Source organism: Meyerozyma guilliermondii, genomic scaffold (assembly GCF_000149425.1).
Source record: "Meyerozyma guilliermondii ATCC 6260 scaffold_5 genomic scaffold, whole genome shotgun sequence".
NCBI classification, from domain to species: Eukaryota; Fungi; Ascomycota; class Pichiomycetes; order Serinales; family Debaryomycetaceae; genus Meyerozyma; species Meyerozyma guilliermondii.
The window spans coordinates 650,893-671,646 of record NW_001809796.1 but is presented as its reverse complement, the minus strand read 5'-3'; the positions used below and the strand labels follow the sequence as shown (position 1 = coordinate 671,646).

Sequence of the window (20,754 nt, the reverse complement as noted above, 5' to 3'; positions counted from 1 at the left end):
TTTTTGTACGGGAGCTACCCTAGGATGATCTGCATGCCTTTTTTTGTTCAATAACCTCAGACAATTAATGACAGCGCCGTTCTTCAAGCAGCAGGAAACCTCTGTATACAAAAAGCAGCTTGAGGAGTACCTCAGCCGCAAGAATATCGACCAATCGCTCATCTTGGGGTTCACCAATCTGCTCCAGTCGAAGCTCCAATCATGGATTCTTGCTGATTTTAACAGATACTTCGACTGCGCCCAAGCAGGAGAAGATGTGGACTTTGTCACCATCAAGTACTTTGAGTTTTTGTGGTCCGAAATTCATTATCCAATAATCAAGTTCTTTCAGTCGCATCACGCTGAATACTATAATCAAAATTTGCAGGAGTTCAAAAAATGCCAAAATGAAAAGACCTCTTTCAAGTTGAAGTCGGTGGAAATTCGCAAGATTAACGAAGCTTTTTTGAAGGTGGTTCAGCAATTCCGTTCTTTCTACATGGCTCTCTTGAAGCATTTTCTGACGCATTTTAAGAACCCACTTCTTCCTCTGCACTTTCTTACCCATTTTGGGTTTATCGTGCCTTCAGCTGCCATCGATAGCACCAATGCAAATGTCCAAGCAAATTTGACTTTTTTGATTCATAGGTGTTTGCTCTGTCTAGGCGATTTGTCTCGGCATCGTGCGTTTAACGAGATTAACTACGTCTTACTGTGCTCGTCGCAGAAGATGTTTCAAAAATATCGTCTATATAAGGCTAGGGACCAGATGAAACATAAGACTGCCAAAGACTTGCAACTCATTAACGAGTGCAAGGATCAGAGTTATTCTGCGCATGAACCGTCCATGAATTTTTACAAACTCTGCATTATGCTTTTGCCCACGCTCCACGAACCATATAATCACATTGGAATGATTCACAACATAGTGGGCAACAAGGTGGAAGCATGCTATTGGTTTTTACGTTCACGTTTCACTCGTATCCCAAACTACGATTTGGGTTTAAAGAATCTCGAATCTATTATGGTCAAAAGTTGGTTTCAGGACCAATTAGGTGACGCATTTAAGAGCAAATGGCAGGGCGGTGATTTGCATCTTACTTCTCAAATAGTGCTACTCAATTTGATCGGGTATCATTACTTTCCTCAGAGATATCGTCATGGTGAACTATTGTATGGCAACGAAACATACGATAATGTGGAGCGTGAGTACTTGTCGTTTGAGTTTTCTCAGTCGCATTTTCAGCAATTGATGTCAACGAGCAGTGAGTATATCAATCATTACGTACATTCATTACTGTTGCTCATCATGTTCAGCGAGTTGTTGAATGAGAACAATAACCAGAAGCTTTTCAGGCTTACCAAACTTTACATCAGTGGCTTTCTTGCACTCGTTGAAAGTATTGATTTAAAGACGGAAGGGTTTGAAGGCTCTTTAGTATTCTTGAGACTCGCTTTGGCGTATATCAAAGAAAACAAGCCATTTGCAAAATACTTTTTCCGTGACGCTGCTATGGTCGTCTCCTTATGTTCTCCCTTCAACGAGATCTTGTCTAAATGTGACTGGATTCACGAATCAGTGAGAACCAACCTGAAACCAACTCGTTCGTATTATTACACAGAGGATGTTGTCTTCAAAGATTTTCTGCCCATCAAGTACCAGTTCAAAGATTTCAATGACGACGATCTTTTTTCGAGTGGTTCAGTCGATTTGTTAATGGGCAAAACCGAGATCACAGAGGATGAACGGATCGAAAATACTAGTCAGCGTGCGCTCGCAGTTGTTCTACTTTGGAGAAAGTTGTTACAAAAGAGTAAAGCCGTCAAGTTCGACGAGTCTCAGTTACGGTTTGTTGCATTGGAAGTGGTCCCTGAGAGCAAGAAGAGCAAGAAGAAAATGGAGAAAGGTAAAGTGAAAGATGTGAAGCAGAGTAAGCAACCTCAAGCTGGTATCACCATAGCCCGGAAACCAGTCAAGGTGCTTAAAAAGGTTCTGGGTCAGCCTGAGACAGGAGCTGAAAATGTACAGCCTGTGCAAGCACCAAGAGCAATTGAACCTACTAAAGGCATCGATGATATTGAAGCTGTGATTCGTAACCACACCAACATGTTGCAGAGCGAAATAGCCGAGAAGGCACCTGTGGAAAAACGTGAGGAAACGATGGACAAGATGGTTAGCAATTTGGTTGAAGATTCGGATGGGAAGTCTACTGACGCCAAATCTACTGATGGAATTTCGACTTCCAGTGGACCTATAATGGCGACACCCCTCCAACCTCATTCAGCCCCAGCTCCACAATTTCCAACACCAGAAATGGGGTATATTGGCGCTATGCACCAGGGCCATTTTCAGCAGCCTCTTCAGGCGCCTCTTCAGCAGCCTCTAACTGGACACGCAGTACCACATCCCCAGCCATATTTCAACCCATTTCCTGTCAATAATCCCCACGGAGTTCCGCCTCCTCCTCCACCGGGATATATGCACGGACAAGTTCCTGGTCAATTTCAGGGCCAGCCTCTAGCCAATGGGATGTATGGACAAAATGGCTATTTTCAGATGGCTGCGCCGTATGGTTATTCATACCCCCCACCTCAGTGAGGGAAATGAATGTAGTTACGATGTATTAATGCTACCGGAAGCTCCTCTACGATTTTTAGATTTTCTGTCACACCTTACACCAGTAGATTCATTCTTCATTCGCATCTCGCAACGCCGCAACACGCGCTCGTTCCTGTACAACGTTCTTTGGCGAAGAATCAAATCACTCCACTTTCTTCATTTCTTATACTTTCCACTCTCGCATCCCATGTCCATAACACATCGGACCAATAACAAAACGTACAAAACGGAAACTCCACCGGCTGATGCTCCAATCGAGATTCTCAATCAATTTTATTGGACAAATGAACAAGAACCTCATGTGCAACGCAGAAAATTGATCCTAAAAAGACACCCCGAGGTGTCCAAACTCACCGGATATGAACCCAAAACCAAGTGGTATGTCATTGGAGTCGTTTTGCTCCAACTAACGGTGGCGTATCTTCTTCGGAAAACGCCTCTTAACAGCTGGAAATTCATAGTCACCGCATACGTGATCGGAGCCACCGCCAACCAGGCGATTTTCTTGGCTATCCATGAGCTTTCCCACAATCTCTTGTTCAAAAAACCAATCCACAATAAACTCTTTGCTATATTTGCAAACATCCCCATTGGAATTCCATACCTGGCGCTGTTCCAGCCATACCACCAACTCCATCACAAATTTTTAGGCGATGCCTATCTCGATACCGATCTTCCCACTCACTGGGAAGGCATCCTTCTCTCCAATGTGTTGGGAAAGGTTTTTTTCGCCTGCTGCCAAATCTTTTTCTATGCTTTACGTCCCATGTTCATCACCCAGATCCAGTTCACCTATATTCATTTACTCAACATTATTGGCCAAGTATTGGCTGATGTGTTGGTGGTCAAGTTCATGGGTGTCAGAGCCTTGGGCTATTTCATAATGAGCTCGTTTTTGGCGGGTCTGTTGCACCCTTGTGCGGGACACTTTATAGCTGAGCATTATGTGCTCAACGAGAACAACAATTCCCGGCGGGAATTCGATGCCAAAAAGGTCAATATTCCACCTGAACTTCTCCCAGCAGAAACTTACCTGTACTATGGACCCCTCAACAAGCTCACTTGGAACGTTGGTTACCACAATGAACACCATGATTTCCCATACATAGCCTGGACAAAACTCCCCGAATTGCGCCGCATTGCTGCTGACTTCTACGACCCCCTTCCTCACGTTGACTCTTGGTGTGGAGTCATCTGGTGGTTCTGCTTCAACGATGTCAATACACTTTGGAACAGAGTCAAAAGAACAGGCAAAGAAAAGCACGGCACCAAGGTTAGCTGCAAATTGGACGAGAACTGAAAAAGGGCTGCATTATACCTCTATAAATTACGTATGAGTCGAGTAATGTCATCCATACCTCCTTTCTTTGACTCTTCAATCTTCTTCTGCACAACTTCCACAATATCTTTAACATCTACAAGTTCTCCCTGATCACTGTCTTCTCCCTGTCCCAAAACCTTTACTCTCAACTTGCCTTCCAAGTACTCTTCTTTACCCAAAATAACTCCTATCTGAGCACCAGACTTCTCAGCAGCGTCGAATTGCTTGCGGATATTGGCCTTGGCTTTGTACAAATATTCAGTATTGATTCCTGCTGCCCACAAACGTTGTGCTATGGCCATTCTCTCCTTCAAGTAGCCGTTCCAGCCTTCTCCACCTCCAAAAGCCATTACAAAAGCTTGAGTTTTGGACGCACTGACTTCGTTTAGTTGCTTCTGAGCACGAGCTTTGATTATGGAAAAGAGACGCTCCACACCAAACGAAATACCGACACATGGTATCGATTTACCGTTGGAGAACATACCCACCAAATTGTCGTAGCGACCACCAGCGGCAATAGAACCAACACCAACGTATTCACTGGCATCTTCAACTTCTTTCTTGTCTTTCTGGGCCTTTTGTTTCAACTTTTCAGCGTCGGTAGGAGGCGCAGAAGCCGCCGTAACAGCTTCGTAGATCAACCCGGTGTAATAGTCCAAGCCTCTAGCCAACGATAAATCAAAGCTGATAAAGCTGGAGATTTCAAATGCATCCAAATAGTCTGCCAAAGTTTCCATGTCAGCAATTCCCTCTTGGGCACTTTTGTTGGCGGTGAGAAGCTCGTCGTTTCGCAAAATATCCAACACTTCTCTAACCGTACCGTTGTGCTTAACAAACTCTCCAATACGGTCTGCCACTTCCTCGGGCTGGTTCTTCTCCTTCACCATTTCGTCTTTCACTGCTTGCCATGGCAACTTGTCCAACTTGTCGACAGCCGAGGAAACCTTACGAACATCTTCGTCTTGAACTCCACAAGCTTGGAAAATACCATCCAAGATTTTTCTGTGGTTCAATTTAACCTTAAAGTCACGAATGCCAAGCCCAGTCAACCCTTCGCAAAGAAGCTGAAGAATCTCTGAATCAGGAATCATGGAATCGTACTGCCCGGCAATATCAAAGTCGCATTGGTAGAACTCTCTCATCCGTCCTTTTGTCATGGCTGGTTGGTCTCGTCTGTATACCTTGGCAATGTGGTATCTCTTGATGCTGCTGATGCTGTTCGATGCAACAAAACGTGCAAAAGGTACCGTCAAGTCGTATCTGAGAGAAGTTAATTCTCCTCCTTGATCTTCCAAGTTGTATATCAATTTGGAATCTTCACCATATTTGCCAGTCAAAATCTCTCTCAACTCAAACACTGGCGTGTCTATGGTCACACCTCCGTGTTTCTGAAACAAGGTGCTCAAACTGTTGAAAATAGCTTCCCTGAAGATCATGTCCTTGTCGGCCCAATCCTTGGTACCTTTTGGAGTCTTCAACAAAAATTGCTCCAGCTTCTTAGACTTCTTTTTTGAGTCTTTTGGTTTCGTAGACTTGCTCTCCGCGGCCGCAGAAGCCATTGGGGCAGTGTTTGCAGCTTCACTCGACATTCTCCTAATACTACGTACTGCAGAAATTCGAAGGTATCGAAGCATTCAATGGTGAAAAATCGTCACGAAGTGTGTACAGGACCAAGACCGGTCTGAGTCATGGGAACTATGATACATTCATCTGGTCATATATAGGTGCATTCAATGCACTTTGTACAAACATCTAATCTCCGTTGATCTCTTCAACTAATTTAGTCTTCATTGATAGCGTTGCTTTTAGCAAATCGTAATCTCATCACTCCATCACTAAGAATACGCTTACCCCAGTCTCCGGCTGCGGGTGCACCAGTTTCGTCTCTGCACTGTTTGAGGAAAGGCAAAAGCGCCGTGCCTCCGGTCCCTTTAGCTTCTGAACCACTCTTCTTAGACTTGGCAAGACCTGAGCGCAATGTCATACTTGAGCCCATCTTGGCACTGGATTTGGCCTGAAGCACAATGTAACGGGTAACAATCTGGATGTGTTTGTCTCTGAACAGCTTGAGCATAGCAAGACATGCGTCGTAGCTGAGCACGAGAGCTGGGTGGGTGTCCTTATGAGCAAACACATAATCACGGATCTTTGCATCTTGCTGTATTTTTTGCAAGAAGTCCTGGTGCTTTCCAGGCATATATCCTTTCATTTCGTCCATAAATGCATTTTCCGGTCCTTCGGTCGCATCCTGCGAAGTGGGCAATGGCCTCTCACCTGTAGAGTAATGTTTCACCCCAAGCAAAATGTCAAAGAGCTGAATGAGCGATGACTGAGCATTGGAACCACCGGCGTATGCTCGTGGAGTGGTTTCGGGCTCGTAAAATATACCGCCTTTGCTCAATCCTGCGTCACCCATATTCTTCCATCCCGCAAAATACGGGCGGATACGAAAGTAAAATACATGAGGATCACACATTTCTTCCATGCGCATCATTTCCAGCCCCAATGCATCGATGCTCTCAGCCAAGTTTTCAAGGCTGGTTTGAACCTTGGCTGGGTTATCTTCTTGAGTGCCCTCAATGGCCGCCATACCTGCTTTGATGGCAAATGAACCTTTCATCTCAAAGAAAATGCTCACCAAGTAGAACCAGCTCTCGTCGATGGATCCAGTGAAGGTGTTGATGGTTGTCAAGTTGTCCAAGTCCCAGATATTTTCGCCGGTTTTCATGATTGGTTTGAAGTTCCACAAGCACAAAGAAGCGTAGGTGGCAAGAGGAGGAAGCCGGAGGTGATTGGCCACGACCAACATGGGTTCTGAAAGTTGCACCGGGAGTTTATCTCTGGGCTCATTGACGCCCCATATGTATGCTTGGGTGAGGAATCCAAGAACCTGGTATGCTCTTCTGTACTCTCGCTCGTTTGTCAATTGGTTGGTGTCGAGTTTGGGCAATTGATCTATCAATGGCCTGATTTTCTTGGACATAATGAGGGCAGGTAAATTGTTCACCAAGTCCTCCCATGGTTGGTAGTAAGCTTGGGGAAGCTTTTCAAGAGGAAACTCTCGAGGAAGAAACCCCGTTTCCGGGAAAACGTCGTACTTTTCCATATAAAATTTGTGTGGCTAGTTAAGATTAGGTTTGAAAAGTAGCGAGAAAAAAAAAGAATTGGTAATCTTTATGACCTGCATCACTAATCGGACATTGCGGCAAGTGCGAACGGACGTTTAAGGCCGCTCGGGAATAGGAACCAACGGTAAAATGTTGCGGAGAAGTACGTTTCCATGGGCATCTCTGGTTATCCCCAATTCTAGTAGTTTGGCGAAAGCATCAGCAAAATCGTCAAAAAAGCATTTTTCGTCATATGCGTATCGAACCACATGGCTGCGAAATTCTTCATCTCTCAACAATTCCATATCTGTATTTAGCATCATGAGGCTTTTGTCTCGGTTGTAGAACTGGTGCCTGCCAGTCTCTGGAACTGTGTCCAACACCCACTCTTCTTCGAGCAATGCCCGGAAAAAAGCATTGGTAAAAATCGTGGGTGTGCGAGTCCACTTTCCTTCCCAACCACTGAGCCTTTTATGGCACCGCCCAATAGCATGACATCCAATCAATGCCACAGCTTCTCTATCGTTGAAACCCATTCGTTCAAACGTTTTTCGAACGTGGTCGGCATCTTTTGATCCAAATGGTAGACGTCCGTTTGGAGGAACATACCAGTCTGTAGGACAATCTACCCGCCCACAAATCCACTTTATGGTAGGACCACCCATATGCTCAATTGCAACTTTTCCCGCTAGTGTCCACAAGTCCGAATAGGTTATCCTGGGGAATTTGAACTTGACGGGCTCAAGAGCTGCTCGGGCCATGTCGAGACCATAGTTTCCTTCATCTGTCATTTCGGGTAAAAATCTCATTGTGGACCCATTGGAGCCTCCAGTACCACTTTCCTTGTCATAAGTCGCACAGCAGTGCCAGGCTAGTCTCACAATGATGGGAGCCAATGAACCATCGTCGTGGCTTTCGAGAGCGAACACACTGCGAATACTTTCTGTGACTTCGTTGATGTAGTTGGTGTCCGATCCAGCAATTGAGGTCTTGATTTGACCGAGAGCGCGAGAGCTAGCTTTGTTGGAGACCTGGAGCCTGAACTTTCGATGCCCGGGAATTTCAACACTGACTATCTTGGACACTGGTTTGGTGGGGGCCGCTGCTGCTCTGGTGGGGGGTTTAGTTGGGGTGGCCATGGTGGAGCCTATGGAGGTGAGGCTCTTTTCCGGTGCTGGAGATGACAAGTAACTTCTTTCGGCAAATGAGTGGAATTGCTCTGTTGCTGCTTGAATAACTGCTGGAGCAGTGAAATGGTTTTGTTGCTGTACAGATTTTTGAACTGAATTTGTGGTCTCGTTTACCGGGTTTGACTCGGTGATAGTGTGGTCAAATATCGACACTAGTGCCGATACGTGGTTGCTAGCAATTTCGTTGGCATTGAATAGCCTATATCTCCAATTTCTGAGTCTCAATCTTACTCGTTGAAAACGTGATACATTCGGAGGACGGCTGCGAATCAACCATGTCAGTGATCTCACCACGATCGAAAAATATAGCCTTATATATAAATACAAGACAATTATGCGCTTTAAAACAACCTTAAGTGTGAGATACACGGAAGATCTCAAGGTTCCCGAGGGAAACTGAGGGTTGATCTCGGTTTTATAGTTGGGTGCCATAAGTATTTGTGCGACTGTTGCAAATTAGCGGTGCGCAAATACGTCGCAAAAATAAAATACTAGGAAACGAATTTGAAGAGAGAGGAAAAATCTTTCTTTAACGGATATATATTAATGTACATATTACCATGTATAACTTGATGTATACAATCAACATTATCACTTTTGTCTAATTTTGCACCCAACCGCCGAGACCAATAAAATCAGCGAAAATTTATGAAGCTCAGCAACACACTACCCTCATACATTCTTCAGTCCCTTCTCTTCTCAGAACCCCGAAAACTATACCTCCACTCCCCCACTGGCCCCTACACTATTCTCCCTACCACTTTCCGTCTTGGCCTTTCGCACCGCCCGCGTTACCCGGACCCGCGGTCACTGGGAGCATTCGGCTCAATTTCACGCACCGAGATACTCAGACGATTGCCACTTCCTAACCAACAGAAGCCATGTCCTTCAAAGGAATTAAGAAGTCCCTTGTGAGGGCACCTCAGAACTTTCGTCAAAAGCTCAATATGGGCGAAGTTACTCAGGATCCTGTTTATATTGATGCTGAAAGAAGGTTCAAAGAATTGGAAATTGAGACCAAGAAGCTCAGTGATGAGTCCAAACGGTACTTTAATGCTGTGAACGGCATTTTGGACAACCAGATTGATTTTTCCAAGGCAATTGAGGAAATCTATAAGCCTATCAGTGGAAGGGTTTCTGACCCCAGCAGCACGGTTCCTGAGGACAATCCCGAGGGAATCCAAGCCAGTGAGCAATACCGTGAAGTGGTGAAGGAGCTCAAGGAGACTCTTAAACCAGACTTGGAATTAATCGAGAAACGGGTGGTGAACCCAGCTCAGGAACTTCTCCAGGTTATTCAATCCATTAGAAAAATGGCAACCAAACGTGACCACAAGCAGGTTGATCTTGATCGTCACAAGCGAACTTTCAAGAAGTACGAGGACAAGAAGGAGCGAACTGCCAAAGATGAGGAAAAGATGTATAATGCTGAGGCAGAAGTTCATGTAGCACAGGAGGAGTACGACTACTATAATGAGATGTTGAAGAATGAATTGCCGGTTTTGTTCCAGATGCAATCAGACTTCATTCGTCCACTTTTCGTCAGTTTCTACTACATGCAATTGAACATCTTCTATACGTTGTACCAACGCATGGAGGAACTCAAGATTCCATACTTTGACTTGAACTCCGACATTGTTGAGGCTTATCACTTCAAGAAAGGAAACATTGAAGAGCAAACCGATGCGATAGGAATCACCCATTTCAAGCAGGGACACGCCAAGGCCAAATTGGAAGCAACCAAAAGAAGACATGCAGCAGCTGGTGCCGGAGCCACTGGCTCCCCTGTTCCCGGAGAACAGCTTCCACCTTACTCTCCTGACCAGGGACAATATGGACAGTACACTCAGTATGGACAACAGCCAGGTCAACCGCAGTACGGACAACAACCAGGTCAACCGCAATATGGCCAACCTGCTCAGCCACAATACGGACAACCTGCCTCGCCACAATATGGAAAACCTGCTCCGCTGTATGGACAACCCGCTCAACCACAATATGGTCAAGCATCAACACCAGTTTATGGTCAAGCACCAGCACCAGCACCAGCTTATGGAGACTACAAGAGTCCGCAAGGACCAGGTTACCAGTCGCCTACAACTGCCGCATCAACATATTCTTCTCCCCCTCTGGCCCAAAGCGTTCCCTCATACGGAACGCCTGTGACACCTGCCTCTGCCGCACCCGTTCCAGCGCCCGTTCCAGCTCAGGCCCAAACCTGCACGGCTCTTTACGATTACACGGCCCAGGCGCAAGGAGACCTTAGTTTCACAGCAGGAGCTGTAATTGAAGTTGTTGACCGTACCAGTGACGCCAATGGGTGGTGGACAGGACGGTACAATGGCCAGACCGGAGTCTTTCCAGGAAACTATGTACAATTGAATTAGATAAAAATGAATGTAAAAGTCTGGGGTAGTGGCTCGGTCCGCCCAGTGCACCAGCTAATAATAGCAATTGTTCTAGACCGCGCACTACGGGCCTGCATCTGCCCTGCATCTGCGCTGTGCAAACAACGCTCACAAGTCATCCATGCCAACAGAGGCACACTTCAGTACCAAAAACTTTGTTATTGTGTTGAGTCTCGTTGACGTATTTTTGCAATTCCGTGTGTACAGGTCTTTCTCGTGAAGCTTGTTTTGTTCTCAAATTTTGATTTGTTTATTTATAACATCTCCCGTCTGAACTCCGTGTCCGTTGTTATCAGCTGCGGTTTTTTGAACCGTTCCGACGAGTATTGACGACGTGTTTTAACCCCCAGATCCCAGATGTCGCACGCTCTGTCTCCCACAAACCGCAACTCCATATTTGGATGGGTAAAGAACCTCAAGCGTGGCAGTCTCATGTCTTCGGACTCTGTGAACGACGTCCAAGATCCCCTTTCTGACCCCGATGACCCTTCCCAACAACAAGAATTTTTGCGCCCGCTCCTCCAGCACAAGTCTCGGTCCACCAATAACGTCAATCGAGCCCGATCCAACTCGAATAACCAGTCCGAACGCAGCTCCAATTTGCGCCAGCATCGTGATTCTTTCCTCCAACACAATCCCCTTGTAGATGAGAACAGCCAGTACTTTGGCATATCGCTTGATCGAGCGATAGACCTCGCATCGGCCAAGATCTCCATCTTTGGCACCACATCTTCTGACCAGATGCTTCAGTACGGCCGGATTCCCGTGGTGGTGGCCAAGTGCGGGGTGTATTTAAAGACTAATGGCCTCAAGGTAGAGGGTATTTTCCGCGTTGGAGGCTCATCTCGTCGACTCAAAGAACTACAATTGGTGTTCAACACCCCTCCTGAATTTGGCAAGAAACTCTCATGGGACGGGTTCACCGTTCATGATGCTGCATCTATCCTTCGTCGCTATTTGAATGCACTTCCAGAGCCGCTCATACCGTTGGATCTCTACGAAAAGTTTCGTGATCCGTTACGAAATCGGCCCCGGATTGTCAATTACATGAAGTATAAGGCTGAAAACCCATACAAAAGTATCAAGGATATTTCGACTTCCGTTGCAACCTCGGGAGTAGCATCATCAGAGCTGTTGGATAAATCTGAGCCGTTGACGGAGACGAACATGGGTCGCTTCAATCAACAACGTGAACCTATATATACATCAGACCCACGATCACAAGATTTCCCTGCCACAAATGATCAAACCAAAGATTGTACAAATGCATCATCATCTGCACCTGACTGTGATACTGATAGCAAAGAACGAAGACACCGCAACTATAAGAAACTCACGCGAGACGTTCATGATGCCATCAAAGATTATAAGGAAATGGTTGATATACTTCCTGACCTATCAAAACAACTTCTTTTCTACATTCTCGACTTATTGGCAATGGTGCAAAATCACAGCGATGTTAACTTGATGTCTTCTCGTAATCTTGCTGCGATTTTCCAACCATCGATTCTTTCTCATCCAAGCCATGACATGGATCCCATTGAATATGCACTTTCACAACTAGTGGTCGAATTCTTGATACAATATGCCTATAAGTTGCTACCCTCACATAACCCTGATGGCCTGCGCCGGTCATCCAAAGCTTTGCTGACTATGGATGCTGGCGAAGTTGGATCACCATTAAAACCTGCGTTCAAAAGGCATCACAGCAAATCACTTTCGTCAACCAATAATCAGGACGACTTTGTTGGATACCAGAATAACGTCAACTCAAAAGCACTTCCAATAGTGGATTCGGACCATGAGTATGACATATCTGACGACGAAGAAGAGACCCACACGCCAGGCACTGTTTCGGCAGCTGTGGCCATTCCCGTGCCATCTGCACCTGTGGCAATACTGGTATCACCACCAGGTGTGACCCCTCATTAATATCCTTGGAACCACCATTGTTTCTGGATACCGTGGTTTATTTGTATAATTACTCATGTCCTTCATTTTGTACGATACATAGCTCACCATACTTGAAAGGTTAACAAGTATCTTGTAATGTATGGGTGTCTGGGTCCGCTTTCCTATCACCAAAATCTCTGCGAAGTTGAAGTTTTGCAAACATGTCGGCCGAAGTAGAAACGAATAATAATGACATTGGAGAGGAAGTGGACGATCTTTTTGGAGATTCGGATCCTCAAACTGCTCAGGAGCCTGGATTGGAGGACGAGGACTCTCAAAGTGGCAGCGATAATGATGACGAGGATAAAGAAGAAGAAGTTGAACAAAAGATATTGGACGTTTCTATGCCCCGACATGCCGTGTCTTTCAAGGCAGACAATGATACGTACTTGTTAAAAATGCCTGTTTTCTTGAATGTCGATGCTCATCCATTTGATCCTAGTGAATTCAAGCAGAAAGTGCAGCAAAATTTCGAACAACGTAAGAAAAGTGACATGAGTCTGAAGCAGATACACAACGATTTGGTGGCCGAAAAGCTTCTTAATGATAACACAGTACGGTGGAGGTACTCCAATCGAGGAGATGATGAGATTATCAAGCAATCCAATGCGCATTTCATACAGTGGGACGATGGAAGTCTCTCGCTTAAGATTGGAAACGAGCTATTTGACTACAAGACGCTTCCTATAACCGACAATTTCTTAGTGCGGGCCCACGACGATTTGGAAATCTTGCAAAATGATGCCATTTTAACCAAACTGGTGAACTTGTTGCCCACATCCACCACGGCATCGACACACAGAAAGTTGACCCAGGCGGTGAAAAACATACAAAGAAAAGATACCATTTTAAACACCATAACCGAGAACGACCCTATGATGAAGCAGCGCTTAGCGGACGAAAACGACCGTAAGGCTTTGAAGTTGAAGAGACAACTCGAAGCGAAACGCAGACAGCAAGATGAAAAGATTGGAACCTCAGGTGTGCGTCGCGGAGACGATTACGACGACGAGGACCAACCAGCGTACGCACTGTTTGAGCAAAGATATGGCAATGAAGACTACGATATAGAGGATGATTTTGTGGACGATGGAGAAGAAGAAGAGGTCGAAGAAGATGAAGATGGAGAAGACGAAGAAGAGGAATTTGAAAAGGGAGCCGAACGCTTGAAACAACTCAAGAACGAGGGCGCCTCCAAGTATCGTAGCACCCCAGAAGGGGACGATGAGGAACAAAAGCTGAGAAAGAAAAGACGGATTATAGATTCGGATGAAGACGAGTAGATGTATGTAAGATAGGCTAATTGGCTAATAAGCACCACTGCGCAACAGACCATTATTGGGTTCAAACAAATTGGGTTCAAACACTTATATTGGTTGATACTGTTCATTCAATTATTTATTCATCAAGCCCATTCGCTACGCAGCCGCACGTCCGCCGCGGTAGATTGGCTCAAACGTTTACGAATTTCAATTTATGTCATTGGTTCTGCCGTTACGATTACTACTTTTGGGGGCTCCCGGGTCGGGCAAAGGAACCCAGACGTCTAGATTGCTCAAGCGTTTCTCCAATTTGCATTCTTTGTCTTCTGGTGATATTTTGCGGGCACAAATAGCCGCTAAGAGTGAAGTTGGAAATAAAGCCGCCGAGTTTATCAAAAATGGAAAGCTTGTTCCGGACTCTACTATGGTGGAACTCATAAACACTGAGCTTGAACTGAGAGGGTGGCTCAACGAAGCCAGTAGCTGGATTTTGGATGGATTTCCACGAACCAGAACTCAAGCCGAAGCGTTGCGTAAGGTGTTAATTCCTCGAAAAGCTACTGTAAATATGGTAGTTGAGCTTGACGTGGACCAAAATGTTATCCTTGAGAGAATTGAGGCTAGGTGGGTTCATGTTCCTAGCGGAAGGGTGTACAATTTGGACTATAATCCACCTAAAGTTCCATTCAAAGATGATATTACAGGTGAACCTCTCACGAAAAGATCAGATGACACTGCAGAGGTGTTCCAGAAACGGCTTGATCAGTATAATCTGGAATTGGGTCCGCTTAAGGAGTTCTACCGTGATCTTGGAGTCTTACATCGAGTTAGTGGAAATACGTCTGACACGATATACCCCAAGTTGGAAAGGTTGATCCTCGAAAAGGACAAGAAGAATGATATATAATGAAGAAGGACAGTAGGAAGTTAACAAAATGAAAGAACGAAGAAGGTATATGGTCAGTCCCGTCAGAGACATTCAATTCTGTATAATTTCAAGATGTATTAAAATAAATGGTTGTACTCGAAGTGAGAGTTCCACTTAATTCTCTTGTCATTCTCTTCTATTACTTAGTTACTTTTTCCACATTTTCTCTTATTCTTCCTCTTACTTCCTCTTTATCTCATCCCCACACCTTCGCACAAATCTCATCTCTTGATCCTCCTGGCTCCATGAAATTCTTCATCGATGACCTCCCGGTGCTATTTCCGTATCCAAGGATCTATCCCGAGCAATATGCATACATGAGTGATATTAAAAAGACCCTAGATGTGGGCGGGAACTGTATTTTGGAAATGCCTTCAGGTACTGGCAAAACCATCTCGTTGCTCTCTCTCACAGTGGCGTATCAAATGCATTATCCAGAACACAGAAAGATCGTCTATTGCTCTCGTACAATGTCCGAGATCGAAAAGGCATTGATTGAGTTGCACAAGCTCATGGAATATCGTGCTGAAGAATTGGGATATGTTGAAGACTTTCGTGGTCTCGGATTGACAAGTAGAAAAAACTTGTGCATACATCCCACTATATCGAAGGAACGAAAGGGTAATGTTGTCGACGAGAAGTGTAGAAGGATCACCAATGGTCAGCTCAAACAGAAAATCGAACTGGGTGCTGTATCCCCCGACCTACAAGCGAACAATCCTGAGGCATACACCCTCTGTAATTACCACGAAAACATGAACGATATGGATTCGCATAGCTACGTACCAAACGGTGTATATTCTTTCGATGGTCTTATCAATTACTCGAAAGAGAAACAGATATGTCCTTATTTCACCGTTAGAAGAATGATTCCATTTTGCAATATCATCATTTACTCATATCATTATTTGCTTGATCCCAAGATTGCCGAGCGGGTGTCGAAAGAACTCTCCAAGGACAGCATTATCATTTTCGACGAAGCGCACAACATTGATAACGTTTGTATCGAATCGTTGTCTCTTGATCTCACCGACGATACGCTTAAGCGTGCGACTCGTGGAGCTAACAAGCTTGGTGAAGCTGTGGACGAAATGAAAGCACAAGATTCCGAAAAGCTTCAAAATGAATATGAAAAGTTGGTAGAAGGACTTCGAGATGCAGAGATAGCGAGAGACGAAGAACTCTTCATGAGTAACCCTGCACTCCCACAAGACTTGCTCGATGAAGCCATTCCAGGAAACATACGGAAAGCTGAACATTTCATTTCATTCCTCAAGCGGTTCATTGAATACTTGAAAACAAGAATGAAAGTACTTCATGTCATCAGTGAAACTCCGCTCAGTTTCCTCCAGCATCTAAAGGACCTAACCTTCATTGAGCGAAAGCCACTTCGGTTCTGCTCTGAAAGACTTTCGCTCTTGGTACGTACTCTTGAGCTTTCAGAAATCGAAGACTTCAATGCATTGAAGGATATAGCAACGTTTGCTACCCTCGTTTCCACTTATGACCGAGGTTTCCAGTTGATTCTTGAACCGTTCGAAACTGATGGTGCCACTGTTCCAAACCCCATATTGCACTTCACCTGTTTGGATGCGTCTATCGCCATGAAGCCGGTCTTCGATCGATTTTCCTCTGTCATCATTACATCAGGAACAATCTCTCCATTGGATATGTACCCAAGAATGCTCAACTTCCAAACCGTTATCCAGGAATCCTACACCATGACATTGGCTCGTCGTTCATTCTTGCCAATGATAGTTACAAAAGGAGCTGACCAGGTCAGTATATCTTCCCAATTTGAAATCAGAAACGATCCTTCGGTTGTGAGAAACTATGGCTCTTTGTTGATTGAGTTCTCCAAGATAACACCAGATGGTATGGTGGTGTTTTTCCCGTCATATTTGTATATGGAGTCCATCATTTCTATGTGGCAGACTATGGGAGTTTTGGATGAGGTTTGGAAACACAAGTTGATTCTAGTTGAAACCCCAGATGCTCAAGTGACGTCGTTGGCTCTTGAGACGTATAGAAAAGCTTGTTCCAATGGAAGAGGTGCCGTTCTTTTGTCGGTTGCTCGAGGAAAAGTTTCTGAAGGTATCGATTTTGACCATCATTACGGTCGTACAGTATTGATGATTGGTATTCCGTTCCAATACACAGAATCAAGAATCTTGAAGGCTCGGTTGGAGTTTTTGAGAGACAATTATCAGATTCGTGAAAACGACTTTCTTTCTTTCGATGCCATGCGACATGCTGCTCAATGTTTGGGACGAGTTTTGCGTGGTAAGGATGACTACGGTATCATGGTGTTGGCGGACCGTCGTTTCCGTCGGAAGAAGAACCAGCTACCAAAATGGATAGCTCAAGCACTTTATGAGTCGGACGAAAACTTGTCTACGGATATGGCTCTTGCCAACGCTAAGAAGTTCTTGCGTAGTTTGGCGCAGCCTACAAATCCCAAAGACCAAGAAGGAGTTTCTGTGTGGGATATACATCAATTGGAAAAGTTCCAAAACGAGCATCAATTGCAAGTTGCTTCAGCCGACTTCAAAACAAATAAAGCCAAAGACGAAGATGGGTTTATGGACATTGATGAGGCAGACTTGGAATTGCTTTGAGTTCCATTAGATATGTTCTTCATGCAGGGTCTGTACCTGCATGGAAGCCGTCTTTCTCAAATTTACATTCTTATGAAGCTGTGCTATTGAATGTGGCCCTTGCAATTGTTTACGTAAATAAGGCTTATTGCGTTTATGACTGACACTTCCTCGGAGTACCATGCGGTCATCATCAATATAAGTACCAAATCCATCAGCGCTGGCTTTGTGGGGGAAGCAGAACCTGCGACGGTTCTTCAGTTAGGACCATTTAAAGAGTCCTGTGAACGAGCTCTTCCTCCATATTTTGAGTTAGACCACTCATTAACTGCATTAGAGCGTAAGAATATAATAGAAGGTTTGACAAGCGACCCTATACTAAAAGATCTCAGCGATATATTCACCACGGAACAATGCCTGTGGTTCCCACTACGTTCACTGCTAAAGTGTCATTCTTCGGCGACTCTCAGTCGAGAAGTAAGAGCCAAAGTTGTTGATTTGCTTGTGAATCGTCTTCTTGTGACTCCATCGAGAACAAAAATATTCTTGATAGACTCATTCATTACAGAGTCTTCAAAGAATATTATATACAATGAATTATTGTATGGGGTTGGCGTGCGCTCAATTTATTGCATTCCAGAGCCCATACTCACTATAGTGGGCGCCCAATCAAAACATGGTCTAGTCGTCGATATAGGCTGGGACAAAATAAGCATCATTCCTGTCATTGATCTTCGAATGGTCGAAGAGTGTGGTTACGAAAATTTCCGAAAACTCACAGGCACACATCTCCACTACTATACTCTACAAAAACTCTTGGAGCTAGAGAACAGTGAACTAACGGAGTCTTTACATTCAAACAGCTTTGAACTCGTAAACAATTTCATCACTGGTTGCATGTATTGTAAGCAGGATGGTGAAGAACAAGAGACTCAATTTACTTTTAGTGGTATTAATATTCCGAATGAAAAACGATATCAGCCCGTTCACGAATGCTTCTTGTCAAATCACGTCTTGTCTAAACGTATACTAAAAGTGGTTGAGCGGTGTCCACTAGATTATCGTTCAAAGTTGATGAACTCGATTTGTTTTACAGGCTTCGTAACCTCGATTCCCGGCTTCAAATCTAGCATCTTGAATCAGCTTCGAGAATTGACTTCGATAAAAGTTCAGGCCATAATGACACTTGGGCCTTATGCTGGCTATTCGCTTTATGGGTCTACTAAGCTTGTCAGGGAGGAATATAGTGCATGGAAAGCTTTTGAAGTTACGAAACGTACATTTGTCAAGCGTTGACTTCATAAACTACTGCGAAGCACCTCGACGAATACGCTATCTGATTCGTGGAAAATGGTAGCCACAGGATATAGGCGGTAGTAAATCTCTTCACTCACATCAAAAAGTAGCGATCTAACATACATCCACCAGCTATAGTTTTTACTCTTCAGCAAAGTTTGTTCACTCTGTAAATAATGCAAAAGAATGGATTCGTCAGCAGTTGGAGCAACTTGTGTATCGCAAAACGGTCCCGCCAACGTCCATGTCGGCTTGGAAGGAGGTAAACAAGAAAAATCGAACGGATCGTATGAATAGTTTAGCAATGGTGCTTCCATTAGTGGCTCGAATTCCACAACGACATACTCCCCAGGGAGATTTGCTTTCTCAACCAGGTCCAGAGAAGCACTTGTTATATCTTGAGACTGGTCCTCAAGTATTGAGCCTCCCTGAGATGTGTTTCTAAAGTTCCACTCGACTGGTATAGGTTTCTGTGGATATAATACGGAACTTGAATCATGATAAGCCTTCTCAATTGGACGAACACGCTTATTGTCGTGGTTCAAAGAAAGATTGACAAGCGCAACTGACTCAGCGATTGGTTCGGAAGCATTCAATTGTGGATTTATACGCATTATGAGGACTGTTCGATCTGTGAGAGCAAATGATCGCTTTGTAAACCTGACACAAATAGAAAATCTCCAACGAAAAACCGAGATGAACAATTTCAAAACTTCTTTACCTGATAGGAGTAGAACCGCTGGGTCCAACAGTAGAACCAGCGCCAGCTTGCAACTATTTCTTTACGTCGTTACTCTTCATCAACGTTCCAACGTATTCCTGAAGATACTGATTTTCAGCTGACAATCTGTTGCAGACCGTTCGAGTATCACGGATATTGTTGATTAACCTCGAGATCTCGGTCTTGGTACTAAGAATCTCGTCGATTATTTTCTGCTTCTCCAGATCCTCCATACCGATTCGTATTTTGAAATTTGAAGGAACTGGTATTGTTTTGCTTATGTAAGACGGTCATTTTGATAGGGTTGACCGGAGTCGCAAGTTTAAAACAAAGCATCAGTGGTCATAACTAGCAACACGATGTCGTGGGAAGGATTCAAGAAGGCTGTCAATCGGGCCAGTGCAGGTGTGACTGTGAAGAGTGTTGATAAAACCATAGACAAGGATTTTGATGTCCAGGAAAGAAGATATCAAACTCTCAAGGCAGCTGGAACAAACCTTCAAAAAGCATCCAAAGGATACTTGGATTCATTGAGAGCTGTCACAGCGTCGCAGGTTACGATTGCAGAGATTGTTTCTAATCTTTACGAGGAAGCTCGGCAAGGTACTGTGTACTCTGATGTGGGTAGTTATTACTTGCAATGTGTGAGGGATTTCGACGAGGAAACGGTAAAGCAAATCGATGGACCATTTAGAGAGACGATTTTGGACCCAATTACCAAGTTTTCCAACTATTTTAAAGAAATTGATGAGGGTATCAAGAAACGTGCTCATAAAAAGGTGGATTACGATATGTGTAAGGCAAAGGTACGGAAGGTGATTGACAAGCCTTCCAAGGATGCTGCCAAGCTTCCACGGACAGAAAAGGAGTTGCAAGTTGCAAAGGAGATTTTTGATGAGCTCAACGAACAATTGAAGCAAGAATTGCCTCAGTTAATTGCATTGAGGGTTCCATTTTACGACCCTTCGTTCGAGAGTTTGGTGAAAATTCAATTGCGCTTCTGTACTGAGGGCTACTCTCGGCTTGCCCAGATCCAGCAGTACTTGGATCCTGCCTCGAGAGATGAATATGCCAATGGATTGTTGGACGGTAAGGTCGATGATTTGTTGCAACAAATGAACGGGTTGAATATATGTGCCTTGGGCCATAAATAATTGCGCTGGTGATATATTGGTGTGTAATGTGATATATACGACTTGAATCCGATATATGGCGTGTCTCACTTTGTAGTCTCGCTTCTCCCTTTTTGGCCGTCTTCGCACGATTATGAACTGATTTTACTTAAACTTTCACCTGTTTGCAAAATAGTCTAAAATTTTAGTTGATTAGCAGAAACTCGACGATTTCTGATTCACAGTACACAAGCCTCCCT

At 44.4% G+C, this 20,754-nt stretch overlaps 13 protein-coding genes across 13 annotated transcripts; 9 read left to right on the top strand and 4 right to left on the bottom strand. All coding sequences in view use genetic code 12, as the record gives it.

Moving 5' to 3' along the window:
• Positions 1-67: 67 nt before the first annotated feature.
• On the top strand, positions 68-2,578 carry EST1 (Est1p; the record flags this gene model as incomplete). The annotated part of the gene is made up of 1 exon (XM_001483533.1): positions 68-2,578. The coding sequence occupies one exon, from the start codon at positions 68-70 to the stop codon at positions 2,576-2,578; it is 2,511 nt and encodes an 836-aa protein (XP_001483583.2).
• DES1 (Des1p) lies at positions 2,505-3,899 on the top strand (the record flags this gene model as incomplete). The annotated part of the gene is made up of 1 exon (XM_001483532.1): positions 2,505-3,899. The coding sequence occupies one exon, from the start codon at positions 2,505-2,507 to the stop codon at positions 3,897-3,899; it is 1,395 nt and encodes a 464-aa protein (XP_001483582.2).
• Positions 3,900-3,919: 20 nt separating this feature from the next.
• HTS1 (histidine--tRNA ligase) lies at positions 3,920-5,554 on the bottom strand (the record flags this gene model as incomplete). Its single annotated transcript, XM_001483531.1, has 1 exon — positions 3,920-5,554. One exon carries the CDS (start codon positions 5,552-5,554, stop codon positions 3,920-3,922), a length of 1,635 nt encoding a protein of 544 aa, XP_001483581.2.
• A 146-nt stretch (positions 5,555-5,700) lies between these two features.
• On the bottom strand, positions 5,701-7,026 carry PGUG_04309 (dioxygenase; the record flags this gene model as incomplete). Its single annotated transcript, XM_001483530.1, has 1 exon — positions 5,701-7,026. The coding sequence occupies one exon, from the start codon at positions 7,024-7,026 to the stop codon at positions 5,701-5,703; it is 1,326 nt and encodes a 441-aa protein (XP_001483580.2).
• A 117-nt stretch (positions 7,027-7,143) lies between these two features.
• On the bottom strand, positions 7,144-8,649 carry PGUG_04308 (uncharacterized protein; the record flags this gene model as incomplete). The annotated part of the gene is made up of 1 exon (XM_001483529.1): positions 7,144-8,649. The coding sequence occupies one exon, from the start codon at positions 8,647-8,649 to the stop codon at positions 7,144-7,146; it is 1,506 nt and encodes a 501-aa protein (XP_001483579.2).
• A 449-nt stretch (positions 8,650-9,098) lies between these two features.
• On the top strand, positions 9,099-10,604 carry RVS167 (amphiphysin; the record flags this gene model as incomplete). Its single annotated transcript, XM_001483528.1, has 1 exon — positions 9,099-10,604. The coding sequence occupies one exon, from the start codon at positions 9,099-9,101 to the stop codon at positions 10,602-10,604; it is 1,506 nt and encodes a 501-aa protein (XP_001483578.2).
• A 378-nt stretch (positions 10,605-10,982) lies between these two features.
• Positions 10,983-12,557, top strand: SAC7 (Sac7p; the record flags this gene model as incomplete). The annotated part of the gene is made up of 1 exon (XM_001483527.1): positions 10,983-12,557. One exon carries the CDS (start codon positions 10,983-10,985, stop codon positions 12,555-12,557), a length of 1,575 nt encoding a protein of 524 aa, XP_001483577.2.
• Positions 12,558-12,739: 182 nt separating this feature from the next.
• PGUG_04305 (uncharacterized protein) lies at positions 12,740-13,861 on the top strand (the record flags this gene model as incomplete). The annotated part of the gene is made up of 1 exon (XM_001483526.1): positions 12,740-13,861. The coding sequence occupies one exon, from the start codon at positions 12,740-12,742 to the stop codon at positions 13,859-13,861; it is 1,122 nt and encodes a 373-aa protein (XP_001483576.2).
• Positions 13,862-14,054: 193 nt separating this feature from the next.
• On the top strand, positions 14,055-14,747 carry PGUG_04304 (adenylate kinase; the record flags this gene model as incomplete). Its single annotated transcript, XM_001483525.1, has 1 exon — positions 14,055-14,747. One exon carries the CDS (start codon positions 14,055-14,057, stop codon positions 14,745-14,747), a length of 693 nt encoding a protein of 230 aa, XP_001483575.2.
• A 107-nt stretch (positions 14,748-14,854) lies between these two features.
• Positions 14,855-17,386, top strand: RAD3 (TFIIH/NER complex ATP-dependent 5'-3' DNA helicase subunit; the record flags this gene model as incomplete). Its single annotated transcript, XM_001483524.1, has 1 exon — positions 14,855-17,386. One exon carries the CDS (start codon positions 14,855-14,857, stop codon positions 17,384-17,386), a length of 2,532 nt encoding a protein of 843 aa, XP_001483574.2.
• Positions 17,387-17,521: 135 nt separating this feature from the next.
• Positions 17,522-18,661, top strand: PGUG_04302 (uncharacterized protein; the record flags this gene model as incomplete). Its single annotated transcript, XM_001483523.1, has 1 exon — positions 17,522-18,661. The coding sequence occupies one exon, from the start codon at positions 17,522-17,524 to the stop codon at positions 18,659-18,661; it is 1,140 nt and encodes a 379-aa protein (XP_001483573.2).
• A 2-nt stretch (positions 18,662-18,663) lies between these two features.
• Positions 18,664-19,275, bottom strand: PGUG_04301 (uncharacterized protein; the record flags this gene model as incomplete). Its single annotated transcript, XM_001483522.1, has 1 exon — positions 18,664-19,275. One exon carries the CDS (start codon positions 19,273-19,275, stop codon positions 18,664-18,666), a length of 612 nt encoding a protein of 203 aa, XP_001483572.2.
• A 466-nt stretch (positions 19,276-19,741) lies between these two features.
• Positions 19,742-20,536, top strand: RVS161 (amphiphysin-like protein; the record flags this gene model as incomplete). Its single annotated transcript, XM_001483521.1, has 1 exon — positions 19,742-20,536. One exon carries the CDS (start codon positions 19,742-19,744, stop codon positions 20,534-20,536), a length of 795 nt encoding a protein of 264 aa, XP_001483571.1.
• Between the last annotated feature and the right edge of the window lie 218 nt (positions 20,537-20,754).